Source organism: Pteronotus mesoamericanus, unplaced genomic scaffold, assembly GCF_021234165.1.
Source record: "Pteronotus mesoamericanus isolate MK-2021 breed Mesoamerican mustached bat unplaced genomic scaffold, CSHL_Meso_final contig_246, whole genome shotgun sequence".
Classification (NCBI taxonomy): Eukaryota; Metazoa; Chordata; class Mammalia; order Chiroptera; family Mormoopidae; genus Pteronotus; species Pteronotus mesoamericanus.
Genome location: NW_026555104.1, coordinates 13,206,339 through 13,219,433, shown reverse-complemented (window position 1 = coordinate 13,219,433; position 13,095 = coordinate 13,206,339). Strand labels below are relative to the sequence as shown.

Here is a 13,095-nt window from a genome sequence, read left to right as displayed (position 1 = left end):
AAGAAGCACACGGGCTATGTAGAATGTGTGTGTGTTTACATACCTAATATTTAATACACAATTATGTAAAGCACACACACACATCTAGTTTTCAAGTCAGGTAGCTTTTCTCAGTACATATCCAGTCTTCTTTCTTTCACCATCCAGCTGATGTGTATTTAGGAAACATTAACAGATTTTCACAATTAAATATTAATACAAGCCAAAGACGAATAACTGAGAAAATAAGTCTGTGAAAGGAGAGATAAGAACGATATGCTACTATTTAGATTTCAGCATAAGGAAGTGACTTTTTGATTGTTTACCATTTTAGATAATCTAGTCCACCACCTCCCTTCAACAGTAGGTGGATTTGGGAGTTGTGTATGAATAGATCCACTTATAAAGAGAGAGACAGAAAGCAGGTGGATAGCTTTGCAAGGTAGATAAAAACATCCAAGACCAATGGGGAAAAAGTAATGTCTTGAAAGTTTCATAGGAACATTACTGACGTCATAACTTTGCCTTTTTTAGAATCTTAGCACTGAATAGAAAACAGTAGCTGAGGGGAGGCGCGGAGGTGGCGTATGCGATGCTGTGACAGAAGAAAGGACCTCTAAAGATAAACCCAACCAAGTTCTACGAATCATAATTTTCAACGGTGGTTCCTACAGTAAAGGCCAGAAGGAAGCAAAGTGATTCCATTACAGCCTCTGAGGACGCGCTGCAGAGAAAGTTAAAAGAAGAAACTATTTCTCATCCACGAAACTGAGAAGCGAATCTATGATCAATATAAATGACACTGTCTTCAAGCTAAGATAAATAGTCAGGAGCCCAAAACGGGAAACTTGGAGAGACAAGCCTAATTTAATAAGCAGATCCTAGATAGTTAAAAGACTGGAATTTAAAAGCTATGTAAATTCACAAAGTCAAGAGGGTATAAAACCCAAAATGTGGAAAACTACCAGAAAAACTATTAACAGAGAACAGTATATCATTCTGATAAAAAATGACATATTAAGTATCTTTAAAAGACTACCTTTAATCACTTTTTCAATCACATACTTTGCAATGAAAACTGAACTTACTCTTTGCAAGAAGCAACTGTCATGAATGGCATTCTAAACACCCCCGATAGTCCCAGATTAAATTTCAAAACATTATTCAAAAGCCTGACACGTATGATCAGCAGCATAATCAGCACACATCCTCACGTGGCAGTCTTACCCATTCCTGAGCTCCCATTCTGTTGCTGGGGCTTGCTGGTTGGTGGACTGGCTGCTGAGGCCGGAGAAGCAGCTACCTGCTGCTGCCCGTGTCCTAAGGATCAAAAGAGAAAGATCATTTTGGTGCAAATAACTTGGATTCGAGGGCTGAAACTTAAGTAGAAGAAATACTCAAAGAAAATACAAATTTATGATTTTGCTGAAGACTCTCATGGGTTCCAAGCCATGCTGGGGCAGTCGATAGCATGCCATGGTTCTGCTCGGGGGTTCGCTCTTGTTTTCATTTCATAAAAGGCTGGCTCCATTTATCTTTCACCTGCTTATAATTGATAGCTCTCAGTTTTAATGAGGTTCTCCCCTAAAGCCTTGCCCATTTCTCTTGCATGAACCTGAAGTCAAGTCACTGGGCTAGATCTCCGACAATACCGCTATTTCCATAGCAACAAATCGATGTCATCAACAGAACTGTGTGTTCACGGCAGGAACTATTAGAAGAAAAAGCTGGGTGGTAAGAAAAACCTAAAAGCGGTTCAATTGTCTCTGAAGTGCTCCTGCTTCAAAGGAAAAAAAGACATTCAGAAAGGATTCTACCCTCTCCCTCCCAAACAAAGCTACTTTATTTTGCAACTGACGGCTGGTGGAAAATAAGAGTTGAAAGAACCTTAGGTACCGTGAAGTGCCTGTGAACTGTCACAGCAGGAAGAGATGAGAATGGAGTTCAGAAACCAGGTGTGTGAAGGAAACAGGAAGATTAAAAGGAAAAGAGGGGAAATGAACTCTCTGAAGCAGAAAGTAAGAAATGCCATACCATCAAGGTGTTTCTTTGCCCCTCATCCTTTCTACAAATGTTTATTAAGTTGAAAATGTTAAAATAGCAAAATACACCTAATTAAAAAAAAAACAAAACCCCAATAGATTTACGGAATTTTATTTTGCCTTTGTAATTGGCACTAAAAGTACAAGTCAGCCTGGCCTGCTCACCAAGAGTGCTCGTGGGAGAAAAAAAAAATTTCCTCGAGTGCCTGGGAACCCCGACGGAGAGCCCCGCTGAAGGAGCCGCCGCAGCCTCCGCCCCCGCCCCGCCCCGCCTTCTCCAACGACTCTCCTGCTGCGCTTCCAAGGCCCTACCTCAACCGGGCACATCACGCGCCGCCGGTGTCATTTCCTTCTGCCAATATTACTCTTCAGTGGTACGACTAAATGAGAGTTAACTGTGCCATTAGAGTAAAATTAATTTAGCATAAAATTGGAAAGGTTAAGCAGAATTGTTTATTCTTTAGTTCTTCCTATGGAGAGGAAAATCAAGGCTGTATTTACATAGAAAAAGGGACATAGATTCTTGACAAGCAAGTTTTGTGTTTGCTTTTAGCTTCCGCACTGTCTCTGAAATTACAAAGTGTCATAGAAATTGAATGAGAGAACTGCTCTTCTTTCATACTATGTCTTGCGAAGGAGTATTTTGAACCTTTTTAAAAATCGGTAGGGAAAACATGAGTGGCTCAGTAAACAGTATTAGGGGCTAATGCTTGGGGGGAAATGTTTTTCTTTTCCCCCTGCTTCATGAAATATTCGAAAGAATGAAAAGATTTAAACATCCAAAGATGGTACCATAAAAATACACAAACCCCGGCCCTACTCCACCCAGTGCCTCCCTCTCCTCCCATGGTCTCAAATACGCACAAACTCTCGAGCCCTCATCTTGATAGATGCCTGCTTCTTCGAGTACACTGCTAAACAGGACGTGGTCATGGGACATGCTGATCTCTTACCTTTAATTTCTATCAAAATGTAACCACCTTTATGAGGTACCCAGAGTACTCAAATTCAGAGAGACAGGGAGCGGCGCCGTGGCCACCCGGAGCTGGGGGAGCGGGAAGTGCAGAGTTAGTGTCTCACGGGCGCTGAGCTTCAGTTCAGGGTGGGGAAAGAGTTCTGACGTGGTGATGGTTGCCTAAGAACGGGATGCACTCAAATGCCACTAAACTATACATTTAAAAAATGGTTAAGATATACATTTTGCAATGCATATTTTACCACAATTTTTAAAAATATAACTTAGCTATTTACCTATTCTGAGTATTTTTGACATTTTAACGTATGTATTAAAATTAACGTGTTGCTCTGGCCAGTGTGGCTCAGGTGGTTGGGGCATTGTCCCCAAAACCAAAAGGTTGTGGGTTCAGTTCCCACTCAGTGCTCATGCCTAGGCTGCGGATTCAGTCCCTGATCAGGGCGCACACCAGAGGCAACCAACCAATCAACATTTCTCACACTGACGTTTCTTTCCCTTTCTCTCAAATCAGTATGCATGTCCTTGAGTAAGGATAAAAGTGTGTGTGTGTGTGTGTATAAGCGTGTTATAATTTCCTTTTAGTAGTACAAATAAAATAGTACAGTCTTATATAATTATTGGATTCTTAGATTCAGTGAAGTAGACATTAATAATAGCTACCATTTTTCAGTGCTAATTATGCACCAGGTACTATACCATTTAATCTCCAGCCCTATGATATAGGTAGTATCATTATACCCTTTTAACAGATGAGAAAACTGGGTCACAGAGGTCAAGTAACCTGCCCAAAGTCACGCAGCTAGGAAGAGGCAAAATGTCATCTTGAACTCAGGTTTGTCTGACTAGATCCAACTCCTTCACCATGTAGTTAATTTTTAATTGTAAGCAACCAATTCTGGCAGCCACAACTATATAGAACATAACTAATAACCCTAACATTTGGTAGCTGGGAGAAGTTACTAATTCATTTATCAGAGCAATCCTCAACTTCTGCTTTGGTCTACATTTGCAAATCTGGCACAGGACACAAGGGACAGCCTCAAAGTAAATGGATGGCAAGCATCCTGGTGCATTGTAAACAGCAACAATTGCCCTTCAGCTTAATGCACTGCAACGCGGCTGCTGACCGTGAGAAGTCAAAGAAATTAGTCTATAGCTAAATAAAAATCTTTCTAAAATTTAAAATTATACCCCAAAGTTGAAATGCACAGACTCAACCTCTGATAGTCTGTTTCATGCCACTTGCAAATCAAACCATTTATTTCAGGAAGAAGGATCAAGGTCGTAATTCTTAGGTGCTCTACGCTAGCTTCACATCATTGGCTCTCACCCAGGAGGAAAATGGGACATTTAAAAGGCAGACTCCAGTTCCTCAGGTTGCTTGCATCCACACCTATCATTATCATTGTAGCGGTGAGTGAGCCACCAGCAGATAAAAATTAGGTAACACACAATGGAGTGCACAAAAGCTCAGTTTCTACTAGCAAGTGCTTTCTTAACAACAGCTACAAAGAATTTAAAGGAGAGTCAATCCAATAGTTACAATTTCCTGTTGGAGAAAATGGACAGCATCAGGCAGAAAAAAATTCCAATTAATGAGTAATACTACTAAGTGTAAGAAATTTAAGTCTACATAAAAGATTATGGTTAGAAATAATGTAGGTACAGAGAATATACATATTGACAAAAATATATGGGAGATTTAAAATCATCCAGTCCAGTACTGTATGCAACATGAATTGTGTCTGAAGTTTTATTTCTCACATTTAAAAAATTCTGTATCTTTATTTGAGGTAGTACTAGTACCATAAGACAATTTCAGTGTACATTTTGGAATTCCTCTGCCAGTTTCTGGGCTGGATTTAGTCTATTAATTTTACTGGTCACTTAATTATGTCACAGGTTCTGGGTTAAGTGCTAGGAGGATACAAATCTAACTTTAGTTCTCTATCCACTAATAACAGAGTTTCCTTGCTCTCACAATAGACAATTAGAAAACATTTATGTGAAATACACCTGTAAGGTAGTAATCATTGTAACAAAGCTATTTCTATCATGGCCCAAGTAACAATACGTTATTCACCTGGTTACAATGAAATTCAATAGCAAATAACTCTGGACAGCAAGATCTTCCTCTCACCCCCTGCACGGGAACAGATCCTGAAGGGAAGAACCAGTGGAACTGGATACTGGGACAAAGGAGTCTTCCCCACAGTTTTACAGTTCTAACCCTAAGCAGTAATCTTTATCTTTATTTCAAATACTTTCCCCCCTGAAACACAAAATGTCTGAACAACCATTCAATTAAATACAACATAAAAAACATTTGAAATCTGGCCGATAAAATTAGGCACCATCCCCTCTCCCTGACCTTGCTACAGCATCCAGAGATTTCAGAGGTGCTAAGAATTGCTTTGCCTTAGCTCTCCTTCCTAAAAGCTGAGAATACAATAAACCAATGTGCTCATTTTAACAAAATATCACTACTACAAAACAAATGTGATGTTCCAATTTAATATTTTAGAACTTTACCTGAATAAGCCAGGTTTCCCTTTCCAATTTAAAGCACTAAATTACTGTTTTGTGTAGGTACAAATTAAAATATAGAAGGTTCCATTTCTGGAAGAAGTATGGTGATGACCAAGTCCCAAATCTTCCCACTTCTCTTAAAAATGACATAAAGCAACAAAGAGGATAAATACCCACAACATAACTCAAACACACAGACTACATCTTTTAGTGAAACCAGGGGACTGAGAAAACCCACAAATTCCAAATTATGTGAAAGTGAGGCCTTAAACACCACAAACAAAGAAACCACAATGATAAGGCAAAGGCAGCATGGATGATTTAAATGTAAAAAATAAAATCTCGCCAAGTACTAGAATAAAACATGGGCAAATACCCTAACTTTGGAGTGAGGAAAACCTTTCTAACTATGGCTTAAAACCCCAAAGTCATAATAAAATAATTGGAAAATTCAACTTCATAAAAACAAAAACACAGCTACATAGCAAAAACACCATAAGCAGAGTCAAAAAGCCTTTGTAACACATACTGGAGAAAATGGATTGATACCCCTACTTTTTAAAGAACTCTTAGAAATTGAGAAAAGAAAGACAGACAACCCAAAAGACAAATAGACAATACAATAGTCAGTTTACAAAGAATAAAAGGCCCTTTACACTTAAAGGGATGGTCACCTTGCTTGGAATACAACTTAAGTACATGGAGATGCCAGTTTTCACCTATGGGTTTGGTAAAAACTCAGAGCATTAACAACAGAGTATATTGTTAATGTTTGTAGAGCCTAACACAATTGTGAAGAAACCAGTATTTTCATGCATCGCTGGTGGGAATGCAAATGATACCAGCCCGTGGAGGGCACGCTGACCAAACCTACCTCCCCCTCCGCCACAGATTTGCTCACCCACTGACCCGCAATCTCACTTCCGAGCTCACACTCCTTCCGCCCACATTGCCTGCATATATAAAGTTATTCACTGCAGCAGTGTCTGAACAGTGTGAAAACAACTCAAGTATCCATCAGTAAAGGGCTGGTTAAATTACGAAGCAGACACAGAACAGAACACTCCATTAACTATTTAAAAGAAAAAGGAAGACCTCTAAGTATATGTATGGAACTATCTTTAGGATGAGAGCTTTTTAAGAAGTAGAGTAACCCTGGCTAGTGTGGCTCAGCTGGTTGCAGCACTGTCCTGTAAACCAAAAGGTCACGGGTTCGATTCCGTGTCAGGGCACATGCCTAGGCTGTGGATTCGATCAGTCTGTTTAGCACGGGATAGCCTTCTCTACATCTAGTCACAGAAGTGCCAGAAGTGTGAGTGTTGAATAAAGAGAAACTGAGGAGAGGTTTTTGCTTTATGGAATCTAACCATCGTTTCTTCAGTCCTGAAAAACACTCAAGGAAGAATCTGGTTCTTAGTCCCCCAACCAAATCACTAGTTTTATTAAGACAAATCAAACGGAATCCAAAAAGTAGAATTTCTGATCTACGAAGAGGTATTCATTTGACTGTTAAAACGTACAAAAAGCATTTTACCTTCATTATAGGGCACTGGATTGCCAATCTTTCCTCCAACTGCGTCTGCTGATTTTAAAACCTCTAACTCCATCAAAATAACTACTCTCCTACAAAAATCAAAGAAACAGAAACAAGTTAGAAAAAATAAATTTACAAGCCTGTCAAATAACAAGCTACTTAAAAAGCTTTTTCCCCAATAATCGTTCTGATAAAACTATTTCTCTTTGTCAGCTGGTTTTCATTGCAGAATAACTTGAGAAATATATGGTAACAGTTCCTACATAAATATTTCCCTTAATCTTTCAATGCATTATTATCAAGGCTTTTTATGATCGCTGGGTTTTCATTTTTCATCTAGTCCCTTAATTAAAATGCAGTGTCCTTATTACATACCATATCTTCACGGAGCAAATGATAAGAATTTAGATCATTAAACATAAGAATATGTGCCACAACAAGAGATGATCTGCTTTCAGAAACGTAACACTTACCTAAACAATTACCTTTCCCAGTGAAAACCATTATGACTGTAGTTATTTTAAAAAATATAATTACTATCTAAGAATATACAGTCCCTTGACCTATTTTTTTTAAACCCTGCTTAAAACCCCCCAATAACCTCCCAAGGGCTGTAGGCCAAAACAGAAAGAGTCTTTTGCGTGGCCTGCAGGCTCTGCCTGGCTTGGCACTGCTCATGTCCGGCTCCCCTCGCTCCGGCTCCCCAAGCGTCCCTGCTCTCTAGCCAGGCTCCTTCCGGTTCCTGGTGGGCGTTACGCTCCCTCCTGCCACAGGGCCTTTGCGTGTGCTGCCTTCTGTTTGGGACGGCTCTCTCTCACGCTGCTTCATCTAATACTCATTTTTTGCTTTTCATCTCAAATTATCACTTCGAGACACTCCCTTAATCACCTGTTTAGATCAGGTTTCTCTTATGCTCTTTTCTATAACCGTAATTGCTTTCCTTCAGATCACTTCTCTCAGGTTTAATTAATATATATGAACATGTATTAATATATAGTATACATGTTCTTTCTTTATGCATACAGGGGTGGCCAACAGTAGGTTTACAGTTGTTCATATAGGAAATAGTAACAGTAATAAATTACAAGAATAAACTGTTTTGTATACTCACAACTGTAAACTTACTTTGTTCAAACTAAAACTATAAATTATTACACCCATATTATTGCCCTATGAACCACACTCAAACAGGCGTCACTCCTGCTGGACCCTGTATATTATAACTGTACGTTCATTATTTGATTGCCTGTTTCTCCCTCTAGACTGTCCTTTCAGTGAGGGCAGGCACCCTCCCATGCTTAATGCCACAACTGGTCCAGTGTTGCTTGTTGCTCAATACAGACTTGGATACGGATGTCATGATCATGTCTGTATTCTAAAGAAAACTGTAATATGAAAAAGGAATTTTAGGGGAACACAAGTGGGAGCAGGGAGACCAAGAGAAGAGAAGTGATGGTGGTAGCAGCAACAGAAATAAAACACTGTAAAAAGTGGATGGGTGGAAGCACCATGCACATTCTTTAAATGGTCTGATGGCTGTTATTTTGAATTTTTATGTATACACGATCAGTTTGTGCTACTTTTATTAGGTTTTCATATCAAGGGTATATTACTTCAGTAAAATAAACTTGAAACTATTTGTTCCTGCAAATTTGATACATATACCCAATAAAAATGATCTGGTATTTAATGACCTTCCAAAATTACCCAAATTACACAAGAAAATAGAAAAATGAAAGGCTTATCAATAATTTTGCATTACCCTAGTACCAAAACCCTAGAGAAAACACACTAAGAAAAACCAACATTTTTTTATCTTATAGTATACATACATCCTAACTGAAATGTTAGCAGAATGAATCCAGCAGCATATCAAAAGAATAAACCTTCCCAATTTATAGAAAACACAGATAAGAACACACCATGCCTTTTTGGGGACACAATCAGCAACACCCTGGTTTCTCCAACAAATAAACAATAGTGAGGGACTAAACAATTATGGAGGAGGGCGCTACTCTTCAGAGACTTAAAAGAACTACCGTGGCCTGAACTTCGCTCTGGATCCTGACTCAGATAAATTATTTACACACACACACACACACACACACACACACACACACACGGAGTTGGAAAAAGAACACCACAGGATATTTAATATTTTAGGTGTAAAGTAGTATTTTTTAAGAAAGAGCTCTTGTCTTTCAAAGATATATACTAATATATTTTTGGATAAAATAATGCATGTGAGATGTGCTTCAAAATTATAGGAGAGCAGACGTGGAAGGGCTAAGACAAAACAAGACTGAATGCTGGGTGGTGATCCGAAGCTGGATGGGGGGGCGTGTGGGTGTCCATACGGTGCATTCTTGAATGAAAAAACTTACTATCAAAACCTATATAAAGTTAATGCAATTCTTTGCATTCCAACAAGACTTGTTTTTCTAGTGAATTCTAGTAACTCTAGAATTCACATGGAAGAATAAACAGAACTGCCAAGAAAACTGGGATGGGGGAGAATAAAAGAAGACTTCACCTATATAAGTTATTGAAATATTCTACAGATGACACTTGAACTGAAAACACTATGTCAGATGTAATGATCCATGTTGGTGGATGCATTGATAGTGGAAATGTAAATTGGTAAAACTGTTTTGGAAAAGAGCCTGGTAGTTCTCAAAAAAATCATAAAATTACCACTTGAAAACAATTCTACTTCTAGATAAGATATATACAAAAGAAGTGAAAACATGTCCACACAAAAACTTGTATGTAAATGTCTGTAATATTATTCATAATAACAAGAATGTGGCAACAACCAAATGTCCAAACAAAAACATAAACAAAATGTGACATACATATAATGGAACATTATTTGGCCATAAAAAGGAATGAAGTATATGTTACAACATGGGTGAAACTTGAAAACATTATGCTAAGTGAGTAGAGGCTAGTTACAAGGGGTCACATATTATATAACTTCATTTATGTAAAATGTCCAGGATAGTGGCGGGCCAGGTCCCCAGGAGGGGGCACTCGCGAGGCAACCTCACATGGATGTTTCTCTCCCTTTCTTTCTCCCTCCCTTCACCTCTCTAAAAATAAATAAAATCTTAAAAAAAAAAAATTAGTAAAATGTCCAGATAAAGAAATGTATTTAGACAGAAAGTAGATTAGTAGGTGTTGAGGGCTGGGAAGGATGGGGAACTGGGGGATGATAGCTAAAGGGTCCAAAGTTTATTTGGGGTGTGATAAAATATTCTGAAATTAATTGTGGTAATGGCTGCACAAGTGAATGAATCGTATGGTATGTGAATTATCTCTCAATAAAGCTGTTACCAAAAAAGAGGAAAAGGACATAAATCCTCCATTGCACTGACACAGAATAGACAAACAGATCAATGGAAAAAGACGGCAAACTCAGAATAAATTAGATAAATGAAATACCAGTCTCTCTGTATCTACTTCTGCCACCAACCATCAATCTTCCACACAGCTATCAGAATAATCTTTTGGAAATTTAAAAAAACAACTTAGTTTAGATTATGCCACTACTGCTCTGCTCCAAACCCCATGGCTTCCTATCACACACAGAATAAAACAGAAACTCCTTACTGGGGCGTACAGGCCCTCCATGATATGGGCGCTCCATTTGGGAAAAAATTAAGATAAACTCCTCCTTCATACCTTATATAAAAATAAATTGTTCATAAACTATTTAATTCCACATCACAAGATAATATAAGCAGAGTATGATAAAGTGATATAAAATATTTGAAACAGCTAACAAAGAATTAACCAGCATCTCAGGTTTAAAGAGTTTCTCCTCAACACAAAAAAACAAAAACATGGTCAAGTATATAATAAAAAGCTATCCAGGGAAGAACCATAAATAGTCAATAAGTATATGAAAAAAATGCTTGATCCTATTAATAAAAATTTTAATTTTAAAAATAATTAGCTATATTTTTAAAAATCAGTAATATGCTGACAAGGTTAAAGGGAAACAGGTATTCTTTTTTTAAAATAACGGCTTTTAAGATAGCATTTACATATAATAAAATTCATCCTCTGAAAGTATAATCCAGTGGCTGTTAGTCTATTCATAGAGTTGCACAAGCACCAACACTTCTTAACTTCAGAACACTTTTATCACCCCCAAAAGAAACCCTGTACTATCCCCTGCCTCTGGGAACCCATAATCTAACTTTTGTGTCTATGATTTGTCTATTCAGAAATAAGAACTCTCACACAATGTTCATGAGTATGTTAATTGGTATACTTTCTACAATAGATGTTCTTTGGTCCCACAGTACTAATTCTAGTAATCTACTCAGAAATAAGAGCATGCGCATGTAATATACAAGGATGAACGCTAAAGCCCTGCCTGGAATAAACCTAAGTAACTATTAAAAAGGCAAAAAGTAAATAAACTAGGATGTACACATAGAGGTTCCCATCATAGGTAGGAGAAAATACAAGGCATGCCACCATACTGAGGCGGTGGAATAAGGCAAAGCCCATGGGCTGGAATTCTACCCCTGACTAGAGAGCATGAAGCCTGAGTTTTTGTACTCAAGCCCAGCAAAGCTCTCCATCCTTTCCCACAACCATGCCCGAGAGGACAGAGAAGTGGATAGAAAGCACACTCAGGTACCTAAAAGTAGCCTGGAGTGAAAGATAAGAAGTCCCAGGTGGGAAGGTTGGCAAGGAGATATACCTAGCCTCAATATGTCAGGACAAGTATGAAGTCTGGACAGAATTGTCCATTTTAAGCATAAACAAGGTAAAAAGAAATGACGTGGCAACAATGTAACACACCACAATGTATAAAAAGGAAAAGAACAGAGGAGGCAGAGGCATTTAAAGAATCCAGTCCAGAACATAAGCCAAGAAAGAGAATAATACTTCTCAGGAGTGGTCTGCAAAATATGTAAGAGTAAGAAGTCAATAAAATAAGTCAAAAGATGAGATAAAACAAAAGATTAAGAAAAAAAGTGGAGACTGAAAAGCCAAGGAAAAACTCAGAATAAAGTTAATGCCATTATACATCTAATACTTACATCATAAACATCAAGCAACAGAAAAGAGAAAAGCTAATAACTGCACTGCTATTATGTTGGAAAATCTTGAGGTTTTCCAATGCATGCAGTAGACAAAAAGGCTAAAGCAAACTGAAGGCCTGCACGGAGGACAGAGGTATCCACAACATACATAAACTGGAGCTCAATTGAAGTAGGAAGTAGCATTACGGAACAACACACAGAAAAATTTCATCAAAAAGAAAGGAGTATCAGATTAAAATGGCATACCATGTACCAAGGGAAAAAATAAGAACAATTGATATTGAGACACAGATTGGTTAAGTTATTGAACTGGAAACATAAAGAATTCTTTCATCTAGTACAACAGAATCCATTCAAGTTTCATCAATTGTCTCAATGATGTCCTTAAGAGCAAAAGGATCCAGTCCAGACTGCTTGTTATTTATCACATGGCTTTGGGCTCCTTCAATCTGGAACAGTTTTTGTCTTTTATTTCAGGCTTGAGATTTTGAAGATCAGAGGCCAGTTCCTTTGTAGAATGTCCCTCAATTTACAGGAGACTTCCTCAGGATTGGATACAGATTATGCATCTTTGGCAAGAATATACTTGTAGTGAAGCTGTGTTCTTCTCATTGCATCCTATCAGGTAATACACGATTCCTATTTGTCCTGTTACTGGTGATGTTAACATTCATCGTTGGCATAAGGTGCTGTCTTGCCTGGTTTCCCCACTGTAAAGTTGCCACTTTTCCTTTTACAGTCACAGTCATGTTTGTGGGCAGGGACCTGAACCCTATTATAACCTGTTCCTTATCACCCATGGTTTCAGCGCCTGTGGTAAGGTCTGAATGACCGACCACCCAGAGAGCCAGGCACCTCCTGATTCCTGGAAAGTAGGACTGTTACCTTATATGGCAAAGAAAAGACCTCGTAGGTGTGATTAAGTTAAAGATTTAAATAGCATGATTATCCTAGATCACCTTAGGAACCCTA

General features: G+C 38.3%; 1 protein-coding gene across 1 annotated transcript in view; it reads right to left on the bottom strand.

The window, feature by feature from the left end:
• RPA1 (replication protein A1) overlaps positions 1-13,095 on the bottom strand; it is a 43,114-nt gene that overhangs the window by 16,527 nt on the left and 13,492 nt on the right. Inside the window, exons 5-6 of the mRNA XM_054573320.1 lie at positions 7,061-7,149; positions 1,207-1,299 (exon numbers count right to left, since the gene is read on the bottom strand). Coding sequence (XP_054429295.1) covers positions 1,207-1,299; positions 7,061-7,149 — 182 coding nt within the window. The remainder of the gene's footprint in view (positions 1-1,206; positions 1,300-7,060; positions 7,150-13,095) is intronic.